At 36.2% G+C, this 23,438-nt stretch overlaps 4 protein-coding genes across 6 annotated transcripts; 2 read left to right on the plus strand and 2 right to left on the minus strand.

Annotated features, from left to right (window-relative positions):
- Positions 1–1,758: 1,758 nt before the first annotated feature.
- On the plus strand, positions 1,759–11,723 carry LOC145212978 (adhesion G-protein coupled receptor G2-like). Its single transcript, XM_080081223.1, has 16 exons — positions 1,759–2,002; positions 3,042–3,201; positions 3,269–3,381; positions 3,446–3,535; positions 3,841–3,971; positions 4,392–4,544; positions 5,132–5,353; positions 5,969–6,190; positions 6,470–6,589; positions 6,869–7,006; positions 7,246–7,355; positions 8,998–9,205; positions 9,832–9,976; positions 10,500–10,663; positions 10,943–11,113; positions 11,422–11,723. The coding sequence occupies exons 1-16, from the start codon at positions 1,759–1,761 to the stop codon at positions 11,632–11,634; spliced, it is 2,604 nt and encodes an 867-aa protein (XP_079937349.1). The 3' UTR covers positions 11,635–11,723.
- A 166-nt stretch (positions 11,724–11,889) lies between these two features.
- LOC145213591 (uncharacterized) lies at positions 11,890–15,157 on the plus strand. The gene is made up of 9 exons (XM_080081933.1): positions 11,890–12,291; positions 12,385–12,536; positions 12,862–13,037; positions 13,129–13,254; positions 13,486–13,595; positions 13,685–13,795; positions 13,864–13,935; positions 13,994–14,179; positions 14,325–15,157. The coding sequence occupies exons 1-9, from the start codon at positions 12,133–12,135 to the stop codon at positions 14,796–14,798; spliced, it is 1,566 nt and encodes a 521-aa protein (XP_079938059.1). The 5' UTR covers positions 11,890–12,132; the 3' UTR covers positions 14,799–15,157.
- Positions 15,158–15,347: 190 nt separating this feature from the next.
- On the minus strand, positions 15,348–17,350 carry LOC145213593 (uncharacterized). The gene is made up of 5 exons (XM_080081938.1): positions 17,256–17,350; positions 16,752–16,887; positions 16,446–16,521; positions 16,178–16,314; positions 15,348–16,031 (listed from the first exon to the last, which is right to left on the minus strand). The coding sequence occupies exons 2-5, from the start codon at positions 16,860–16,862 to the stop codon at positions 15,486–15,488; spliced, it is 870 nt and encodes a 289-aa protein (XP_079938064.1). The 5' UTR covers positions 16,863–16,887; positions 17,256–17,350; the 3' UTR covers positions 15,348–15,485.
- Positions 17,342–23,433, minus strand: LOC145213592 (uncharacterized). 3 transcript variants are annotated; one of them, XM_080081934.1, is made up of 10 exons: positions 23,314–23,433; positions 22,863–22,989; positions 22,164–22,253; positions 21,734–21,930; positions 21,559–21,607; positions 19,666–19,777; positions 19,126–19,236; positions 18,897–19,052; positions 18,095–18,250; positions 17,342–17,997 (listed from the first exon to the last, which is right to left on the minus strand). In XM_080081934.1, exons 1-10 carry the CDS (start codon positions 23,429–23,431, stop codon positions 17,809–17,811), a joined length of 1,305 nt encoding a protein of 434 aa, XP_079938060.1. In that variant the 5' UTR covers positions 23,432–23,433; the 3' UTR covers positions 17,342–17,808. The 3 variants fall into 3 exon arrangements, with proteins under 3 accessions (XP_079938060.1, XP_079938062.1, XP_079938061.1); XM_080081935.1 differs by having other exon boundaries at positions 17,350–17,409; XM_080081936.1 differs by lacking the exon at positions 18,095–18,250 and having other exon boundaries at positions 17,343–17,409.
- Between the last annotated feature and the right edge of the window lie 5 nt (positions 23,434–23,438).

Raw genomic sequence — 23,438 nt, forward strand, 5'->3', positions numbered from 1 at the left:
TAGGTGGACACATTCAGCTGCATGACGTTTTGAAAGAAAGATTACACCAGTTCATGTAGGCGTGCGCTACATTTCTATTGCTTGGAAAACAATAGGTTAATCACCAGGAAACGTGTAACTGACCATTTTAATTTAATGAAACCTGTATAACTCTGTGTGAGTAATTAAGTCCGTTACATGTATCTGTTGGTATAGGAGTTCGATGGGAGGCAAAAACGGTCAAAACGAGTTTGAACTAAACCCACTGAAAATATGACTTTTCTTCGATTTTTTGACTCCCAAAAATCGGAAAAAAAAACTGAAAGGCTGTAGCCTTGATTTTTTCAAAAATCGGGTTAAATTTTTTTGAAATTTAGGTGTTTTTTTCTTTAATTTTAAATTTCTTTTTTATGCTTTTAGATTCTGGTTTAAACCGATTTGGCAACAGGGCTTACGGCAAGAATTTGCACAATGTGCGCCAAAATGTACAGGTCAAAATGTGCAGGTGCCAAAATGTGCAGGTCAAATTGTGCGCACATTTTTCGAAAATGTGTGTACAATTTGAAAAACGCTCGCATGCCCATCTCTGATTTGGAGGTTCGGTAGTAAGCTAAAACTGGCCAGAACAAGTTTGAAACTAGTAATATTTCGGCGAAAACTTACTCATAAAAAGATTTTTATTGACCTTCCAAAATCGAAAAATAAGAATGTAGGCTATATCCTAAATAGCTTTTTTTTTCGAAAATCAACCCAAAATTTCATATACCCGATTTCGGTTATATTATTGGTTAAAGTAACTACTTATGTACAATGCACGACTTTGAGCTGATCATTTGAAGTTCAGGTCTTTTATTTTGTTTGGACCTTTTAAAACATAAAAAACTGATCCAGTTTAAAACCCTTTTAGACCCATAACCTTTTCTTAAGTGTTACAATTCCAAACATCTTGATTTGTACGACTTTTTAGAATGCAAGGCAGATATGGGAAAACAAAATGAAAGTTGTACGAACTGCCACCAAAACGCTTCTTGCGTAGGCCCCCAGCAATGCTCTTGCAATAGTGGACTAACCGGAAACGGCACATATTGTTTTGATCTTGATGAATGTGCTTCTGGAGGATCCTTTTGTGGAATCAACAACACATGTGTGAACACTTACGGCAGTTACACTTGCATAAAATGTGTAGAACCGTTTTGTGAAGGAAGCAACACTTTTTCTAACAGTGTGACGTATCCTCCTATAAACTGCGATGGATATGTCACATGTAACTGTAGTTTAGATAACGTTACTCAAGCCGTTAAAACAGACCTTTGCACTTCTCCGCTTCTTTACATATATCCATGTACTATGGTGGAATATTGTAAATCCAGTGAAAGCATCCAATGCAACTGCACATTCCACAATGTCACTAATACATAATTAAGAGATGTCTCTCGAAATCAATCGATTCCTTGCACTTTTCTGATTATGCAAGCCAACGCTACAGGCAATCCTCAATGCACCTGTAAACCAGGGTTCAACAAATCAGGAGCAGCGTGCATAGACATAAATGAATGCTTAACCAATCCGTGCCATGAAAATGCCAAATGCTTTAATATCGATGGCAGTCACCAATGTACATGTGATTCGGGCTATACTGGAAACGGATCATTTTGTACAGATTTTAATGAATGTAACGCAAATCCATGTCACTCAAACGCGTGTTGTAACAATACCGCTGGTGGTTTTCAATGTAAATGCCGGCCAGGGTTTTCTGGTAACGGAACCCACTGCACAGAGATGGAAACTATAAAAGCTACTAATCAGTGTCATACCAACGCAAGCTGCAGCAATACTATAGGAAGCTACCAATGCAGTTGTAACCATGGGTTTAGTGGAAATGGATTTGGTTGCGAAGATGTAAACGAATGCGTGTTGGGAACCGATAACTGTCATCCAACCCAAGGTCTGTGCACTAACCAAGTTGGATCTTTCACTTGTTCATGTAAAGCTGGATATTCTGGCGACGGAGTGACCTGCCAAGGTATGTCTCGTGTTAGGAGTTTGTCAAATCGGGCAATTTCCCCGACAAATAAAACAAAAAAACATGCTAAGGCCAGTCATCAAAATTGGAAAAAATGCAAAAGCGCTAATGGCAGTGGTGGGATTTAAATTTTTTGTTAGCCGGGTCTATCACAAAAGTCATATTTTTGAGTCGGTTCTGTTACAAAAAGTCCATTGACAGTAACCAATAATGCTAACCGGTTCGCTGATCTCATAAAAAGACGATTCTATAATACCGGTGCGAACCGTCTGAACCCCACCACTGGATAATGGTTATTCACATCCAAAACAACGCTAAACAATGGCAAAATGTGTGTAAAATATTTGCGATGCCGGCTGTGTTGCAGTAATTGACCAGTGCGCCGCAACGATCAACGATTGTGACAATAATGCACAATGCAACATGACGGGAAATAGTTACAAATGTAAATGCAATGCGGGATTCCACGGAGATGGAAAAACATGTAAAAGTAAGTTTGGTTTGGTAAACATATTTATGACAAATTACAAAACCAAAGTATATACTACTATCACTTCATATTATGCTTATCAGCACCGATGGCAAGTATACTGTAAATGTTGTTAGGAGTCTACTTTCGGGTTACCAGACGTCCGGAATTACCCGGACATGTCCGAAATTTTGTCGTATAATCTGTGTCCGGAAATAATTTTCAAAAACATTACGTGTCCGGAATGTTAACGTCTAGCGGTCTACTTACAGCAGTTTTCAAAATTTTACGTTATTACTGTTGTCGTACATTCGTGCAAAACAATGCGTCTTGAAGGCTTACAATATACCCGTTAAAAGGACCGGATGTTGTAAAACTTTATGTTTTGTAATTTATTCGAAAACAAAGCTGAGCTTTTTTATATGGTAACCCTAGTCTACTACTAACACACGATTGCTATAATCAATATGCTGAAATAAGCAGATCAAATTCACACTACAAGTGCAAGAATTAAAAAGTATCGTCGTAACTGAAATTTGTATTTTATTTGCTCTGTTTTAAATTTTACAGAACTTTTTCTCCGCGAATTCGGACAAAACATCACTTCGACCTCTTTAAATCAAATGCAATTGAAAATCGAGCTTTCCAAATCTCTCCTTTCGGCTTTTCAGTACCAGAACGGCAACGTAAAACAAATCCTTATCGTCAACATCAGCGGGTCCTATGTGCAGTAAGTACAACGTTCAAGATTCACTATTATGAAGTAAATTCAACCTAACTGCAATAAACACTTCTAGATATTATGTCCAATATGTCAATGGACCACAGGTGGATTCACTTTTTCTCGACAGCTACGTGAAGTATGAAAGGACCAAGCCAATATCGCTTCTCAGTGGCTTGCCTCAAACATGTAAGTTTTTTCAACGTTAGTTGTAGACAAAAAGCAGAAATAAATACTGTTTATTTTTTTCTAGCTTTTTGTAAACAAATCTCTATCGGTGGTTACACTTTCCCAAAGATTTCCGTAAACAAGTTAAGCTACTCCACGGAAATGTGCCCTAGAGGTAAGCGGTTGCCTATTGGCAACAATTTTGTGTCTAAAGCCAAATTAACAATAAAGATATTTTAAAAATGTAAGGTGCACCCATTATGACTTTTCTTAGACTGGATGTTGGCACAATTCACGTTGGGAGTGTCTCTTAAGGTTTAAAGAGCTATCAAAAACGAAATAATAAAAACCTTTACGTCCAAACAAAAACAGCGAAAAAAATCGCTTATGTTTAAATATGTAAATATTTCGTTATAGTGGTTATGTCTAATTATTTTGTTATTCCGTCATAATATTAGTGATTGAACTGGTGTTGTATAGGTTATTTCCAGGCATCTCTTCGCTGCATACCACTGGTAATGAATACAGTTAATGGTGTACTGCATACTTCACAATTCGACGCAAATGGCGTGGTTTCAGTTTCGTGTGAAGACCAGATTAAAGATATCAAAGTAAGTTCTGATAGTTAACCATACTTGTAAATTTCGCTACTACGGAAATTGTACTTCAATTGGGTATTCGCCTATGTGTGTAACATTTGCTTACGTTCAAAACAACATAATCACAAAAGGTTGCCTTACCAGAGTCGGGATTTGGGCCGGGCTTTCATTGTCAATTTTTATAGGCCTTTTAAGCAAACATTAGGGCCTAAATACAGCAGTAAAAAACTCATGCAGCGCATGAGACAATTGCGGTTATACCTAAGCCCAAGAACAGCAAATATTTAACAAAAAAATATGTTTGATTCTCTATTGTATTGTTTTACTAATGGTTTGCTAGGAATTATCTTTGTTGGCGCTTGTAAGACAACAGAATATTTATATAAAATCGTACAGGACTGCCAGCACTTAATAATAAAATCATTTTGTCAGATCAACGTCTCTTCACCTACTCAGGAATCAGTTGAGCAGGCAGCAAGCAGTCTTCAAATTATTACGTCTGGAGATACGCCGCTATCAAAAGAAGAAGTTGAGCAGTCATTTACAGTCATTACTTCAATAAGTACAGCTGTTGAGACCGGTGCTGTAATGATTAGTTTTTGGTTTATTTTAATTCGTTAAATAACGTATAGGCTATAGTTTGTACTAAAGACTAAATATTCGGTTTTTCTTTTTTTTCGGCCGAATAGTTTATTTTTAAAAAGTTTCGGTATCGGTCAAATGTTTGTTGCGATTCGGCAAAAAACGATTATTTTTACGAAAGCGTAAAACTGCTTATAATGCCACACAATATTTTAAACTATTCGTATGCGCCATGACTAAAATCGTGTATAACCATATGCTGTGAGTTAACAGCCAGTGAATATGAGATATTTTCTGCCAGTTTTTTAATCTTACATGCATGCAGTGAACATTGTTTCGACCCAGATCTCACCAGTGGTGGGATTCGAAATGTTTGTTAGCCGTTTCTATCACAAAAGTCATATTCTTCAGCCGGTTCTGTTCCATTGACAGTAACCAGTAATGCTGACCGGTTCGCTGATCTCATAAAATTTAGTGGGACGGTTCTATAGAACCGGTGCGAACCGGCTGAATCCCACCACTGACCATGTGCACTGTCTGCAGCCTATTTGTCATGTAATAGCTCCATGCTTTTATGTTAATCTTTGAAGGTATCGGAGTCTCTTTTGGTTAACGTCGTTGTGGCAACGGCGCACGTCGCTCATTCTATTGATGAACAGCAAACGTCAAATCAAACCACCACGATTGGCGCGAACCAAACTTCAATGGCTGCAGCAGTTGTCAAATCTCTAAATCTTCTCGCCCACGGAATTGTTTTCGACAATACGTCTATTGCTGTGTTTGAAATTAAAACTAAATATATTGTTATAAAGGTGAGTGCTTATACTCACATAATGTTTTGTTATTTGTTGTATTTGTCGACAATCTTGCGTAGATCTACACAGGAACTCAGAGCACACACGGTTTGCTAAATTTCGATGGAGGGCGTAAAGAGCGTAGCTATTAAAAAAACGGTTAAACTGGGATAGGGTTAGGGACTTAATTTAATATAGACAACTAGGTTTTTAGGTTAATTTTATTGCTATTATTATTATGAAACCTTAGACTAACCCAAATAGCCCTAACCGTGAGCATTTTTTTACACAAGCTGCATTTAAAATATTTGTGTTTGCCACGTCGGAATTTAGCAAACCTGCGTGCAGTGTGTTCCTGTGTTAGTAGTTTTACTAAAGTCTTGTGCTGGTTTCTAATCACGTATCGGCCACTTGTGTGACCCTGAGTAACTAGTTTAACAAGCGGCACCAGCTAAAATAAATTAAAGCCTACAAATACTTGCTTTAAATAGAAAAATCAATAGTAAAAGTGTGTTGGCTTCTTGCGTCACTATTAGCTGTAGAATTCCACAGTATTACAAATGTGGTCAAGAGTATAAGCCCAGCTTATGTTGCACAAAAAGTTCAGCATTCTGTCAAATCTATCTTGTATAGGTGGAGGAACACGCCAAAAGCGATAAACCAAAGAATGTTTGGTTTGCACCTGAAGAGGACGATATAGAAGGAACCGGTGGCAACGTTTTTCCTGTGAATATTTCAATTCCAAGCTCCGTGGTTTCCCAAGCATACAGTGACACAAATAAGTCGAAGTTGCGAACGGTGTTTTTCTTGTATAAAGGAGACGCACTTTTTCCATCGAGAAGAAAAGTTGACTTTGTGAGTTCCTTTAAAACGCATTGTAGCTTTTTAGGATCAATGTTGCTTTGTAGGTCAACGAATTTTACGAATTGGCCGAAACAGGCAAATGAAGGCTTATAGACCGGATTTGAACCTTAATAAACTCACACTTTTTTGCAGTATGATAAAAAAAGTTTTGTGCTTTTTTATTCGTGTTGAACGTGTAATCTTAAACATGTTCTAAACCAAAAACAGCAACAAAAAGTTAGCTTTTTCCTATTTTGGTGAAGACACAATCACAATATCACACATTTTAAGATAATCTCTGCTGAGGTCGGAAGTAATTCAACACTCACCAACTTAAACCCTCCAGTATCGATCTTGAACGCCAACGAAAACAGACGATACGGTGAAACGAAAGCGATAAATAGATTAAAGGTAAATTAAAAGGTAAATTGTGTTTAAAAAGCATGATCGCTTTGCATGTGTGTTTAGGGTGTTTTTCTTTTTTTCTTTTGTAAACGAAATTTTAGCCTGAATACATCATCATAATAGATTTATATTTGATTATGTTTGACCAATTTCACCACTTCCAGACAACACGGTCAAACCAGTAAATACGAAGTCAACCACTATACGTTGTTAAGAACCGCCAGCTTTCTTAAAAACTATTTGATTTATTTGCAAAACCACTATAGGTTTTAATTTATTTTAAAGGTCTCGAGGGTGAGACAGCAGTGTACATTTTGGGACTTTAACACGGCAAGTTGGAAAACGGATGGATGTGGTCTCGATAGCAGCTCACAGCCACCAGTCTGCAAATGTAACCACCTCACAAATTTTGCTCTGATTGTGGTAAGTGATTAACATCCTTGCGTTAGTAGACTTATCGTTGCACAAAACGTGAATGATTAAAGGATCTACGCAACTGTTTTAATACTTTATACTGCAAAAAGTACGCCTTATACTGAAGCTAGTCTACACTTCACAAATTTTGTACATTTCATAAAGTCAAACTAAACGTCTTACAGCGCTACTCAACGGCAACTGACTTTTCATCAGTGGTGGAACTGATTAATTTTATGTTTTTGCAGTCGACTGTCGAAGTGCCAGCAGACGTTGCACTATCTTATATCAGTGACATCGGTTGCGGAATTTCACTTGTCGGCTTTTTTCTAACGATCGTACTTCACATACTTAATCGGTGAGTAACTAAAATGGTATTAAGAAGCTTCGCAGCCTGCGGTGATATCGATAAACGCTGGATTTAAAAAAAAAAATTTAAAAAAAACATTTTCTAAAATTTGCCCACCTAAAATTATTGTTTATTTGGCCAATGAAAAAAGTTTGAGTCCAACGTTTTTTATCGTTTAGTGCAGATCGTTGTTAAGTATAATGTCGTATTTAAATTTTGACTGAAATTTTGGAAGGGCATTGTTTATTAGATTATTACCCCAAAACATGTGTTATATGTATTATACATGAAATATCACTTGGCGTAAAACTTTGAATTAAACTAAGGCTGCGTTCACACATAGGCACCGCCACGTGGTTTCGTACCAGGTGTTCATACTCCGCGCGTCCACACTGGGCAAAAAAGGTCGTTCACACTGGACGGTTTTCGCGACTAGGCATCGCGTTTTTGGCTGGTGTGGACGGCAGGTTTTGACGTCTGGAGACAGGTTTCGCGATGAGAGAAAAGTGTGGTTTCAAACCTGATGTTGTTGAAAAAAAACAAAAAAACTCACTACTATCGCTAGTTTTATTTGATTTTCGGCAATGGCAGATTAGAGTTTAAATGAACTATGCAGGTCATGTTTGAAAAAGTTACTTTTTCAGTTTGTAGACTTTATTTGCATGCATTTCAGTTTCATAAAAAGGATGGATTTAAGTGGAAAGTTTTTAAGTGTAAATATAGTTTGGATTCTTGCTAAACGAAAACGCAGACGTGTACAGCTCAATCAAGATTTCCTTTTTAACTCATTGAGTTACACATGTCAACCTAATTGGCATTTGTACATCTGCAAAAAACAAACACACACTGTAACATCTAATGCACTTGTAAAAGCCCTTGTCCAACAACATTGTATATAGGCTACTGTGCCAGACTCCAATACTTGCGGTTGTGTCAGTGGTCTGTCACACAATTGATGGCATCTAACAAGTCAAAGTGGTTTGCAATGGAGTTTGGCATAGGTATGTCTGAAGATTGACCTGTTTTTCCCAATTTAGCCTATCCTTATATTTTAAATAGTCCCGACGAAGTTGTTGCATTTTTTTGACAGGAAAGTGCATTCCTGCTGGGTAGACCCAATGCAATTTTTTGAAACACTTCCTTATGGCTCTTTGCCGTTGAAATCAAGAGCTGAACTTCCTCCGCACTCCAAAGTTTAATCAATTTTGTGACTTCTTCTTTAGACCATAGTATTCCTCGTTCACTCATTTTAGGCACGCAAACGTACACTATAGTTAACAAAAATAGGCAGCACCCATAAACCAACGTACAAACCGCTGTATTCGGTTTTGCGCCTTGCGTCGTTCAGAAACGGTTTTCGGACCTTACGTCGTTCAGACACGGGTTTCACGACCACGTTTAGGTGCGAAACCACCTCTTTTCGTACCAGGTTTCTGGAGGTGACGTTTCGTTCACACTACCAAAAGGTTTCCTTCCTAGTAGCGAAAACCTACCGCGGTGCCCGAGTGTGAACGCAGCCTAAGGAATAACGTTTACCAAAAATATGCATTCAAAATAATGACCTAAACTTTCGAAATAGTATTTCATAAAAAATACGAGATATTTAAATTATTAAAACCACAGCAGTCTACTTAAACTTACAACTGTGCAGGGAACTACTCAAGAAGCTGCCGAATCAAATAAACCTACACGTTTTCTGCAACTTATTGGTAGCTTATCTTGTTTTTCTGGTTGGCATTGAGGCAACACATTCACCCGCAGCCTGTACAGCTGTCGCTGTAATCATGCAGTTCACCTTTTTGTCCAGCTGGATGTGGATGGCAGTGTATAGCAACAAGTTGTATGGAGCATTCGTAAAAGTAAGTCTGTGAGTCGTCTACGCCTTGTCCAATAGTAAAGTTGTTTATTACGAATGTCTGCTTGCTTGCGCCGTCTAACGGATTAAAATAATCCAAGCATTTACGTTTTTTAGAAGTTTTTGACAGTGATGTTGAATCAACTATGCGGCCTGTATGCAGTGGTAGAGCTACTAACGTAAGAACTCACAGTAGAAAAGGTTTGCTAAATACCGACAGAGGGCGTAAATAGCGTAGTTATGTAAAATAACAGTGATACTTGAATGGACTAAATTTAACATAAATAACTGGGCTTTTATTATTATTATGAAACCTTAGAACAACCCCAATAGCCTTAACCGTCAGTATTTTTTACACAAATTGCATTTGAAGTATTTGCGTGCGCCACCTACCGGAAATTAGCAAACCTAGCTACTGGTGGTTCATACGTTAGTAGCTCCAACGTATACAGTAGTTAAAACGTTACAATTTAAAGTTAGAAAACATATAATCTGCCTGACCTTCTTTCTCAAATATTTAAGTTTCAAAAATAACAAGAGTTAAAAAGCATTAATGACGATAAACATAAAACGATTTATTATACATTCAACAAGTTTCCTTCTCAAACATTCCAAAAACATATCTGGCAGGTTTTTCATTCGAACAACAAAAACTATTTGATCAAGGCTTGTCTTTTTGCCTACGGTGTGCCATTGCTGATAACAGTGATAAATCTAAGCATCACGCTCGGATATTTTGACAAACTGCAACGCAACCCGGACTTCTATGACCAAGGTAACCAACATTGAAACACCCAATATCCAACTTGCGATTGATGGCTCGCCTGCTGTGTCCTTTATTCCAAGATACATTAGAATCCTGATTTTATAGTCTCTTGTATGTCGAATTTTTACATAGGCCTACATTTTTACTTTAACATTTTTTTCAAATAGAGTCAGAATAACTAATTGGGATAAAATCTGAAAAAATCAAAAAATCGCGTACCACAATCATGTTGTTTACAATTTACAGACTTAAAGTTTTCCTGAAACTAACCCTATCTGATACGTTACATGCAATTTTGCTGACAGCCGACAATGTAGGCTACACTGTTTCGACCTCTAAGATCAGTGTATGGCCGTACTAGTAGGCTAGTAGGCTTATAGTCAGAACACCCCACTCTCACAGGCTGAAACCCATGCCTCATTACATCTCTTAGTTGCAACATCTGGGCATAATGTACCACCATAACATATAATTGTATTGGTACATGACTTCTATTTTGCTGCCGGATTTTAAAACATGTGTCCTTTTTAAGACAATCCTGAATATTTGAGATCAACGTATCGGGCTGAAAACATGTGTTGGCTTCAGAAGCATTCTCTTTACTTTGGTTTTCTCCTTATTGTTGGATTGGTTTTCATCAACAACGTCGTCGTTTTCGTGCTAGTGCTGAGAAAAGTGATCTTTAAGCGAGAAAAGGTACGCTGTTCTAAAATGCACTTCACGCTGTTTATTTATTCGACTTTCTTTAAACATAAATTATTGTTGCCTGCTTTTTAATTGGCGCAACAGGTAGCGATCTGTATGACACTATAGAGTGGTAAGATGGTGACTTTAATGTAGTTCAATCAGGTTACTTTAGGTCAAGTTTCCAGCACAGTGTAACACAAATAGTCGACACAAGATTACAACCCAAAACCTTGTTCTAAACACTCGGGCAACGTATAACTATTTAGTAACTTACATGTTTTGTCTTAGATTCAGTCAACAGCTGCAGATCAAAGCAAACTTAACCAACTGGTCATGGCAATCTCTCTTTCGTTCACCCTTGGTCTAACCTGGGTCTTTGGGTTCCTTATGTTGCTGTCAACTGATGAAACATACAATCTAGTTTTGAGTTGGTTCTTCGCCTTGTTCAATGCTTTTCAGGTAGCCTACTATTGGATGACCTCAATATAACGGTTAAAATAAGACATTAAAATAAGACAAGTCTTGCTTTGGCACAAGACAAACATAGCCTATACCTTAGGCTTATAGCCTATATGTTTCATTTTTAAAGTTACTAATGCGCCTATGTTTGCTAAGTTCAAACAATCAAAAGTTTATATACACCTCCGAAAATGCTTTGGTTTTTTTCTTTTCAATTTATTTTTGTTGGCCAGATTTGAAAAACTATAGCTGGCTACACTTTTTCTTTGCTACGTAAATTTTCAAAAAATCTGTTCTTTTTGTTGCAGGGAGTATTTGTTTTCTACATCACGTGCGTGAAAAGAAAGGACATGCTTCACTTTTGGTGGAATCCTACCCGAAACAAAATTCGGTGGTTGATGGGAAGAGTCAACGACGCATTGGGACGTGAATCTTCCACATACGACATCTCAATTACCATGACAACACAAAGCACTGAAGCATCCACCGTTAATACTGGACACACCATATCCAGCGCATAATGCTGTTCGTTGTTTTTGTACTATTTTTTTCGATTCCTTTGCATATATCTTATATTGTACAAAACACAAGGTTTGCCGTCTGTTTACGAAAAAAAAAAATATATATATTTCGAGACAAACAAAATGTTTCGATCAGGCTTATGTAGCGATCATCATATCAAAACATTGAATTTATAGATAATATTGTTGTGCCTTGCAATGGCTCTGGTAAAAGACCATAATTTCAGATTTCTATGGAATGAAATCATGCGTGACAAGTTCACTTGTCCTGCAAAAAAGTAAGCGTGAGACTGATTGTCGACTCGAAACCGTGATTCAAATACTTTAGGCGTGCTGTATTATCTGCATGAAATACACCAGTTAAGTTCAGCCACTGTAGTGTTTACGTCTGGGGGCGTTTTAAAGTCAAGTTGGGCTATTGAACTGCTTTATTCAACGGACCATTTGAGTTTGAATGTACAGTACAGCAACACCAAAGTTGCAAGCTACAAACTCAAAATGACTGTGGAAAAAGGTGAAACACAAAATATGCCATGTTGGTATTATGACAAAGCAGATTTGAAGAAAACGCCTTCATTGCAAGATGGAATAAATGCAGAAACCGAATCAAGATATCGTCGTGAAGGCCCAAGATTTATTTTTGACATGGGAACAAGAGTAAGTGTTAGAGTAAAGTAATTTGACCGAATACATTTAAAGTGAGTCATTCATTATATTTTGCTTTTTTTGTGTTTTTTGTTACTTTTTAAGCTGGGTTTGCATCATGACACCATAGCAACTGGAATAGTATTTTTCCATCGATTCTACATGTTTCATTCATTCAAAAAGTTCCCACGACACATCACTGCCACATGTTGCTTGTTTCTGGCTGGTAAGGTAGAGGAAACTCCGAAAAAATGCAAGTAAGTAAAAAATTTACATAATTTTTGTGTATAGCTAATAAAGACCTCAAATATCTAAAATGTAACTATGAGTTTCTGGCATTGTTGAGAACGCAGCTTTACAAATTGGCAAAACAGATTTAATGGGTGTTTTCAGTTGAAAGGTACAAACTTGTCCAAATAATATAAAATTTGTTGGTGAAAGTTCCATGTTTTTTTTTAGGGACTAAAATGTTTTAGATCAAAATATGGTATGTAGATTAGCATTAGTTTTGTTTGTTACATTTACTTTCCTTAATTATTTCAGTATGTAAGCTTTTAAGCATTGTGTATTTTTGTTTCCCAGGGATTTAATTAAAGTGGCAAGAAGCTTGTTAAATGATGCCCAGTTCGCACAATTTGGTAGTGACCCCAAAGAAGAAGTGTTGACCTTTGAAAAGGTTCTGTTGCAAACAATTAAGTTTGATTTAACAGTGGAACACCCTTACAAGTATATGGTCCAGTATGCCAATGCACTAAAAGGTAAGGAAATTGTTTCATCCTTTTTCAAACAATGAATAATTTGTCAGATGTATTAAAATATATATACTAAACAAGTGATTTTTAATTGTAGGGGACCGAGCAAAAATTGAGAAGTTGGTGCAAATGTCATGGACTTTCATTAACGACAGCCTGTGCACATCATTATGTTTGCAATGGGAACCACAAATTGTTGCTGTCGCAGTGATGTATTTGGCAGGTGTGAACAGATACAAATTTCTTTTCGACCATAGTATGCAAATCCCATTGAATGCATTTTACCCATTCAGCTGTCACTAAGCACTCCCACATGATTTATATATGAGTGTTCTGTGATTGCTGGTCTGCATCAACGCTTCAGGGCTGATCCCAGTTATAAATTTATGTTCATCATAACACATGTTTTGGGATTTTTTCCAGTGGAGATAAACACAGTTTATTGTCTTTGAAGGTCGACTGTGCAAATTTGAACCACAGGATTGGGCATATAATCGCGGCAGGTGGTGGGAACAGTTTATTGATGACATAAGTATTGAGCTTCTGGAAGATATTTGTCACCAGGTATGTGCAATTACCATTTTCACTTGGTAGAAAATCACAATCAATCAGTACATCAGACCACCAATATTACTTAATGGTATCTTTGTCAGGTTTTGGATCAATATTCGCATGCCAAAGGAGGCAAAGCTGGATCATCTGGAAAAGCTAAACGCGAGCGACCAAAGACACCTGGGGATGCAGAGAAAACAAATGAACCCCAGGTAAATAGATATGCACATAGAATCAATCCCTGTAGAGTGAAGTAAACATTTTGGATTAATTTGCACAGGCCAAAACCTCAAGAAGTGAATCACATAAAAGCTCCCAGAAGTCCAAGCCTTCCCAGAGCCATTCAAGCCAAGTGAGTATTTACAATATAATTTGTACTTTGTCACACTGTAATAAATGCTGTTTATTAGGCTACAGGAAAAAAGTCCCACTCCTCGCAGAGTTCACAAAACCAATCCACATCAAACAACAAATCCCAGTCATCTTCTAACCAGAGGCGAGCCTCCTCTAATACTGAAGTGGTTGCCATGGATACTGTCGATACTGGGGACCGAGGCACAATTGAACAGGGAAAGCCACCAGGCAGTAAAACCCAGGTATTAAAAAAATGCCTTGCATAACTGATTTTGTGAAAATGATCACTAGACACATAAATTGAGTTTAACCTAAGTTGTCTGAAAATCTGAACAGTTTGTAATATATGTTATTGTGATGTGTCAAGTGCTGTGCATTTCTCTTCAGGTTTCAACAAGTTCTTCAAAGCCCAAGACACCACCAAATGCACCAAGTGAAATGTCAACTTCTTTCTATAGTAACCTCAACCAATATCAGTCTTTCATGGGAACAACAGTTCCTTCCACTCTTGCATTTTTACCACCTCCTGCCCAACACAAACCATCACAAGGGTACATTGGACAATATCCTGCCCAAGGGGGACCACAAACACCACCAGTTCATCAACCATTTACTGCTTCCAGTGGACCACCACCGCCACCAAACTTTTCAACCTTTCCTCCAATGCCTGGTGCATTTGAGGGAAGCTTCCCACCCCCTGCCCGTTTTCCACACACCACTCCACCTGCAACTGACATGTCTATGTTTCCACCTACCCAAGGAAATTACCCAGCCCACTTCACTGGACAGTCACAGCCTGGACTAGCAACTGTACGAATAACTGGCAGACGCGACCAGTCTGGTTCACAACCTTGGCCCTAGTAAATTACATTTGTTTGTTGGTTCCTGATTTTGCTTCATTGCTCGCTAACCCAAAACAAGTGGATTTTGTTACAATTGCTTGTGCTGCTTGACTTTTTCTGGCTGGATATAAAAGTTAGCATTGGTACAGTTGTTTTCCAGCTTCTGTTAGAAATACAATCACCATGACAAGTTATAAATATGTTATGCTTGGTATGAAACAGCCATCATGCTACCTGCAATATTGCAAGTTGATTAAATGGATTTATATTTCATTTTTTTTGGAGTGGGGGGCATCGTGCAGTTGCTGACTTGCGCTAACCATTCAACCATTTTAGTGCTTGGCAAGCAAGCATTTAATAAAGCCTTACACATTTGAAGTTGTTTTGTGATATGTCAGTTTATTTAATGACAAATGCTTTGTAAAAAGACTTTGAGGTTGCCATAACTTCAAGCTAGTTTTATCCCCAGTCAACAAAAAGCATTAAGTTTGTTCAACTTGTGCCAGTTTTGTTTTACGTTGCAAACACATGTCTTAGGTCGATAGCAAACCAGTTTAATGACATCTGCTTTAAAGTGATGAAAAATTTTATTTCATGAACATGTTTAAAATTGAAACATATCAATGCAAGAATAAGCAAGAAATAGTCACCAACATAAAACAGAACAACTTTGTAAGCAAGAAGTTTGAAAACAATAAGATGCGGACTATTTTTGGCATCCAAAAGCTGATGAGAAAAGAAATTCTGATGAGGATGGTTGCTCTTTCTCAGGTGCATTAAACGAAAACAAATTTTGGTCCTCTTTAGGAGAACTGTTTCCACCAAAATTAAATGAAAACATGCCATCATCACTAGATGGTGACGTTCCTTCAGAAAACATGTTGCCAAAGGAAAATGAAGGATTAGGTGATTTGTTTCCTTTTACTGGAGATTTATTGGTTGAACTGTTCTCCTGAAAAGAACCAAACCCTGCACCAAATGAAAATGGTAAACCAGCGCTAGAAGATGGTTCTTCCGTAGCACCAAAACTGAAACTAGTTGGTGAGCTTCTACTTTTAGAAAAATTGCCATATTCCACTTCATCCGATGCAGAGCTGGTTCCTTGTCTGTCAGAGCTCTGTCCACCAAAACCCAAGAAAAACTGGCTTTCTGGTGATTTTGACTTTTTCTTTAAGCTTGTCCCTGGCAAGGTTGGAACAGCAAACTCAAATTCATTCTTCTTTGTCTCCGGAGATGGTGTTTTCTGTCCAACCTGTTGGTTTAAAATAAGAACTTACCATGTTAGAATATTGTATGTCTCATAGTACTGATGGGGCAGTTTTCAAGCTCTAAATTTTGCAGACAGAAACGCATGGGTCCCCAAACTGCACAGAAGTATGCATTATACAAGTAACAAACCAGAAATGATAAAGCATCCCCTCCAGCATATTGTAAATTAGATGCCATGCGGAAATCATCCCCGGGCATTTCTTCGAACTCCGCAAGCAATTTTCTGTGCTCTTCAAAGATGGCTTTGCCCATTTCTGGTGTTGAACCTAGCATTCAAAAATATTTACTGAAATAAGTGGATAAACCAAGTGACTCTTTACGACCAAAAATATCAAATTTTGAGCTAAAATAGGAATAAAACTATAACCTAAAATTGATTGTAAATACTAAGACCCACCAGTGGATATGCTACTTGTTCGTTCAGGTGTGGTGGATGTGCTTGATATCGGACTCTTGGTATTGGCTTCTTCTTCCTGTTTTGAACTTACATTAGTAACAGAGTTAAAAATTCATAATCGACCTGATCATGGCAGATAAGACACTTATGGATGCTGTGTGAAGACCCTTGAAACATTGAACATTACTTTTTGCTCCCAACCAACAAATATCATATCTGTATTTTAGTTTGTTCCCGTGCAAATGTCCTTTTCTAATTTGCAGAAGGCTTGTACTACCATTTAGTTTCATAAAATGATTTCATTACCACACTTGGCATTGGAACATCATAGACAGGTCCATCAAAGAAGCTTAACATTGTTTTAGGCCTGGAAACATCTTCTTTAGAGGGAACTGGAACACTTTCAACATCATCCATTTCTTCCACAACATCATTTTGTTCACTATAATGCAATCAATATTAAGTATGTAAAAATAGAATAATTTATTATGCTTAATACAACAATTAGGTGAACTGGTAATATTAGAACTATCATCATTATGTCAATTGTATTAAAAATATAAAGGTTATTCAACGCCTCCCTGCTATCACATTTCCTTTGCATTTTTTTATTAATGTTTTTCACATTTGACAGAACAATTCAAAGTTATTACTACAGTGAAACTTAATCAGAAATGAAAGAAAAATACAAAATTTCTTTGCCAATATTGAAAACTAGTTTTTGAAAGGCTCAAATGCACAAAATAACGACAATGGAAAATTTACATGCAAAAGTTAATCACTTTTTTTTTTCAGTAGAGCTGAACCCACCTCTGCACTTGTTCTAAGATGAGTTGTTCACCTTGTTCTAGCACTTTCTTCTGGATAATTTTTTCCTGGATTTGTCGAATCAGGGGTACCTCTGTTACCTTTGGTGCTGGTTGAGTGACTGGTGGTTGTGACCAGTTGGGAGTTGATTTTTCATCTTAGATGAGTGTAATGGTTACATACTATCAACACACTGTACTTAGGCAAACCCCAATTACTGTTGTTAGAGCCACAAATTACATAAAATACATTAAAATTAAAATAAGTTATACTAGAATGTGTCAAATAAAAAACAGGTCTTGTTTACACATTTACTTTAACCTGTGAAAACATCTAGTTAGAAACCAATCAGACATTTTTGTGGTAATGTTTACACATTTTATATTCACAAACAATCACAAATAATAAAAAATGTTGAAAATATTTAATGATTCAAAACCCAAGACACTACAGCATACAAAACTGTAGTTTTCAACCTGCATTCATTTCCCAACTGGTATAACTTCTGATTTTTTTCAACACAAAATACTGTCAACTGTGTAAGTAAAATAAAATTTCACTCACAATCTATTGCAGGTTTCTTGGGAGAAACTGGCTTTTTGGCAGCCATCTGAACTTTTGGTAAACTTGGTACAATTTTTTCAATTTTCTTGGCTTGTTTTGGCCTTGGTTTAACTGGGGACTGTTTTAGCCAATCAGACAATGACTTTCCAAGCATTGAAGTACTTTTCAAAGTTTCTGGTTTCTATTAAATTATATGTAGCGGTAGACAAAATTGCTGAATGCAGATAGTGTTGTAGCAATATTCACATGCTTTGACACAGGTGCTAACTCAACTCTACCTTCAATGGTTTAACTTGAGGAGCAAGAACAGAAAGTGATCTGCTTCTTTGTAAGGTTGATTCAGGGCTGCTCGCTGCAACAGTTTGTTTCATGTTTTCATGACTGTTGTCTTCCATACAAATACTTTCTGGTTTTGCCAACTGTTCTGTTGATTTCTAAGCAATATTTAATGATGTGACACTTTGATTTGAGAAATGCTTTCTTTTTCCTTGTCTGTGGGAGTTCAAGCTGTAATAACTCAAGCTGAATTTAATGCGTGAAAACAAAGAATTTACAATTGTGAATAATATAAATGAAACAAATTTAAAATGTGTTTCATAAACTGTTAATGGTGTGGTTAATATTTTCCTATTAATAAAATCTCCTTTCAAGTAGAGCAATTGCGACGATTCAGGGTCATTGAAAAAAGATTAAAAAAATTCAGTGTGAAAATCACTGAATCTGTTGCTGTATTTTTTTTTTTTGCGAAAACAAATGCAATCCGCTTCGACAAGCATAAAAAAATGGACACACATATTTTTTTTGCTTTTATTTATTGGTTTTATCATGTGTAATGCATTTTAATAATAAACATTACTGCCAAGGTATCAGTCCTGGACTGACGATGACAACAGAGATAGTTGAAATGTTGAATGATGTATTCTATATATACCAGTACCTTGGCAGTAATGTTTATGCAAAAAATACATTTCAATTTGGAGTATAATGTTCCTAACTAAATGCATTTGTTTTCGTAAAACAAATAAAATAAAAGGGAGCATAACAACAATACACAACAAAATATTTAAATACAAAACCTACTGTTGTATTGGATTTTGCAGGAATAGAAAACAGTGATGGGATATTTGGTAAACTGCTGCTTATTGCACTGCTAAGTAAGCTACTTCCACTTGATCCAAATTGTTGGTCAGTAGAACTTTTAGGTTTCTTTTTAAAAAATCCTTCAAAGCTTGGCAGCTGTCAAATACAAATAAAACAATTGGTCTTTTTATTGGCCAAATAACACTGTTTATTTGGTTTAACTACCAACCATGGTTTTAAGCTGGAATTTATTTTTTTCTCTTCGCTGTTCTACAGGTGCACTTGTTGAAAATTGACATTCCATTGGTGTTGGTTCTGGCAATTGTGGTCTAGCTTGTACCTTAAAACATTTTTGAAAATACATTTAATACTTTTTTCCTGTTGTCAAGTATGTACGACCATAAAATACATTGCTGCCATTTGAAGTAAATTTCAACAAGACCAAATTTGACAACGTTAGCAGCACTAAAAGTATTTTTTCTTCACAAGATTTATAATGTCAAGACGAATTGGGTCCATTGCAACTTATAAACCACTTTTAGGTATATTCAGAATAATTAAAAGAAAATTCTTGTCAAATTGGAATGGTTATTATTTAGAATTATCTACATAGAATTTAAACTGTATCTGTTTTAAAGACAATAAAACTGAGTAAAACTTTTGATACTGACCCTAATGGACAGAAACAAAATTCAGCAGCTTTTTATAACACAGTAATTGCAACACAAATAATTTTAACTTTAAAAACATGGTGAAACATCCTTGCAACCTTGTTCTTTTTCCTCTCTAGCTCTTCAATTTCCTTTCTTGATTTTTTGATGTGATTCAGATTTTCTGGTGTTTTTCTCTGGACATCTCTTAATTTAATCATTTCTTTTGCCCTTGTATTTGTCGGTCAAAGAAAATAAAAATATACTACACAATCTGATGATCCAATTCCACTAATAAAGTCTTTAAATGGCCATTTTAATTCAAAAAGTTACTTTTTTACACTACCTGTAAAAACAAGTACATCAAAGAAACCAACACAATGCATTACTCGGTCCCGAATAAATTTTGAAATATAATCTGAAGACTTTTTGCAAAAACATTATTTTTAAAAACTGGCAGAAACTAGAAGGGTGGCTTAGCACATTTTACCATAGCATATACACTACAATCTATTCTGCAAACTGTAATATATTCTCTATATTTATTTTTATTGGGTCCCATATTAGCCAACATTTTTTATAATCTTGATTTGTTTCTGCAGGCAGAAACTCATGGGTCCCCAAAACCGCAAAGTTGTAAACAGACAACCATAAGAAACGTTGCTATAAAGTCAAACACAGTAATTGGTAGTGTTACTTAAAAAAAGAAGTTACGTAAATTACAAACTGTCCAAATCTCATGCAATTGAGACATTGTTATAAGTTTGTGTGCCTAAATAGCATAAAACACTGACATCTCAAAACGGCATATTATACAAACTGTCAAAATGTATTGTTGATTAATTCACCCATTTTGGGGGGTTGGTAGGGTAAATATTAGGGCTGCAGGGTGAAACACAATATTCGACAGCTACAAATGCCAAATTCAAAAAACTATCAAAAATTCATCCAAATCGGACGTTTTATAAACAATAGGTGGCTTAAGCAGTAAATATTGGGCTACATGGTGAAACACAATAATCGATGCCCTAAAATAGCATAATGAAAAAACTGTCCAAATTGTATTCAAATCGGACATTGTTTAAAAAATCACCCATTTTAGGGGGCTAGTGGGGTAAATATTGGGGCTACAGGGTAAAACACAACAAACGATGCCCTAAAATGGCACAATGAACAAACTGTCCAAATTTCATCCAATTCGGACATTGTTTAAAAAATCACCCATTTTAGGGGGCTAGTGGGGTAAATATTGGGGCTACAGGTTAAAACACAACAAACGATGCCCTAAAATGGCCCAATGAACAAACTGTCCGAATTTCATCTAATTCGGACATTGTTTAAAAAATCACCCATTTTAGGGGGCTAGTGGGGTAAATATTGGGGCTACAGGTTAAAACACAACAAACGATGCCCTAAAATGGCCCAATGAACAAACTGTCCGAATTTCATCCAATTCGGACATTGTTTAAAAAATCACCCATTTTAGGGGGCTAGTGGGGTAAATATTGGGGCTACAGGTTAAAACACAACAAACGATGCCCTAAAATGGCACAATGAACAAACTGTCCAAATTTCATCCAATTCGGACATTGTTTAAAAAATCACCCATTTTAGGGGGCTAGTGGGGTAAATATTGGGGCTACAGGTTAAAACACAACAAACGATGCCCTAAAATGGCCCAATGAACAAACTGTCCAAATTTCATCCAATTCGGACATTGTTCAAAATTTACCCATTTTAGGGGGCTAGTGGGGTAAACACTGGGGCTATCGAGTCAAACAAAACAAATGGCACATCTACATAACCATATCTACCATCTGTGAAAGTTTCATCCAAATCCATCAAACATTTCAGGGCAAAATGGGGTGGACAAACTTCAGGGAAGAAAAAAAAAAAAAGAAAAAAAAAGAAAAAAAAAAAAAAGAAATCGAGTAAAATCAAGATGTGTCCCCTTCAAGGAAGGGGACCCATAATAAAATGAAACTGTTTTTATTAGAACATTAAAAGGATACAATGCGACTCCCCATTCAGTAATTGTCTTAAACTTGAGGTTGGAAGGATCTGAAAACAGACATTAGTATTTTACATGTGTTGGTAATAAAACAAGTCCCTTTATCTAATAAAACAATAAAGTTGTGATTATATCAATAGTCTGTGTAGCAATAACCTTTAAATAAACTAACAAACCCTGTTTTGCTCTCCTATTTTCTATATCTTGCTTTAGCTCCTCAATCTGTTTTTCTCTTGTTTTAACTGCCTCTTGCATTTCTTCTACTTCTGCCATGTGTTCCCTTAACTTCACAACCATTGGTATTTCGTCATAAATTTTCATTCTTTGTTGGACCTTTTCCTTGTACTCTTCATACTTTGAATTGCACTCTTCTCTAAAAAATATTACATATAGTGCTGTACTGTTGGTGTGCAAAAGTAGTATGTACGCCATGACTTAAAAAAACTGCTTCAAACTGACAGCAAAAATATCTAAATTAATCCCCAAAAAATGCCAAAAAAACACACCCGGTTATTAAAAACTGTGGATTTAAAAGTGAATTGACCACTGGCAGCACATCAGTATAAGGGCAGCCTTCTTCCTAAAACAAACAGGTAAAGAACTTACAGAATTTTTGACTGGTTTTCCTGTTCCCTCTCAAATATTTCTTCCTTGTTTCTTACTTGTTCTCTCAGCAGTTCTTCAGTATCGTGAAGCCTTTGTGTTGCAAAAAACGATGTATTTACAGGTTTGATTGTTTTTTTCATGAACTGTATGTGAATTTAGGTACACTATTCACGATTTTGATTAATCTGAGCAAAAAATCAAAGCCAGTACATTTGAGTAAAACATAATGACTATTGACAAGTGATATTGTCATTATCAGGTCATAAGAATTATATGTGAATTACAGTAGTAATAAAACTTATTTAAATACCAAAAGACAGTTTTAAGATGGTGAGCGTAATTGAAAGCAAGACCTTGTATCACAGCAAAAAGAGTACTTGCAAAAACAATCAACAAAATTGTAAGTTAGCTGCAGACAGTGCACACTGTTTTAACATGTGAAGTCCTGTCAGTAAAGATGGTGACAAGACTTTGGCTGTATAACATTTGTTGAAGAGTGTTAAGTATTATGCATTTCGAGGCCTGTGTTATACTCATTTCGCACCATGCGTTTTAATGACATGATTCGCATTTTTGTGCTGCTATGCTATTTGCCACAAAATATTATGTTAAGTCTTCTGAATGTTATGAGCTTGCCTCAAAATTTATTCACAAGCCTTCGGCAAGTTATGCTTTCCATACATAAGCAGTTTAACTTACATCTTTATTTGTTGTTTTTGGTTTTCAAAAATGTAGCTTGTGTGCTGGATTGCCATTTCCAATTGCTGGTTATCTGAATCCAACTTCATAGATTCTCCCCTCTTTTCTTTTATTTGTTTTTTAATTTCTGCATCCAAAATGAACACTTTTTCAGATGCCATTTTTTTAATTTCACAATAAAAAATTATATACTCATAGAAAATCTATATTGTTTCTGTCATTAAAATATAACAATAGCACATACAACAACTGCCCAATTGTACTGTATTTACAAAAACAATATATAATAAGCTTTTTCGTCTGTATTGTATGACAAAGTTTGCACAGCACACCAATGTTTAAACAAACTTGTTAACTTAAAATCAAAACATTCACAGATATTGTAAAGCAACAGGTTTTCATAACTAAAAATTTTAACTGTAAGAACTTTTTAATAATATATACATCATACCTTCAATTCTTTGTTTTTCTGTTGCAATCACATTCCTTTTGTCTTCAATCTCAGTGCGCAGCTTTCGGAGAGCTTGATTGAGCTCTACTGGGACTCCACTTTCATCAAATACAGCCATAACTATG

Source organism: Phallusia mammillata, chromosome 2, assembly GCF_965637545.1.
Source record: "Phallusia mammillata chromosome 2, kaPhaMamm4.hap1.1, whole genome shotgun sequence".
Taxonomy (NCBI): Eukaryota; Metazoa; Chordata; class Ascidiacea; order Phlebobranchia; family Ascidiidae; genus Phallusia; species Phallusia mammillata.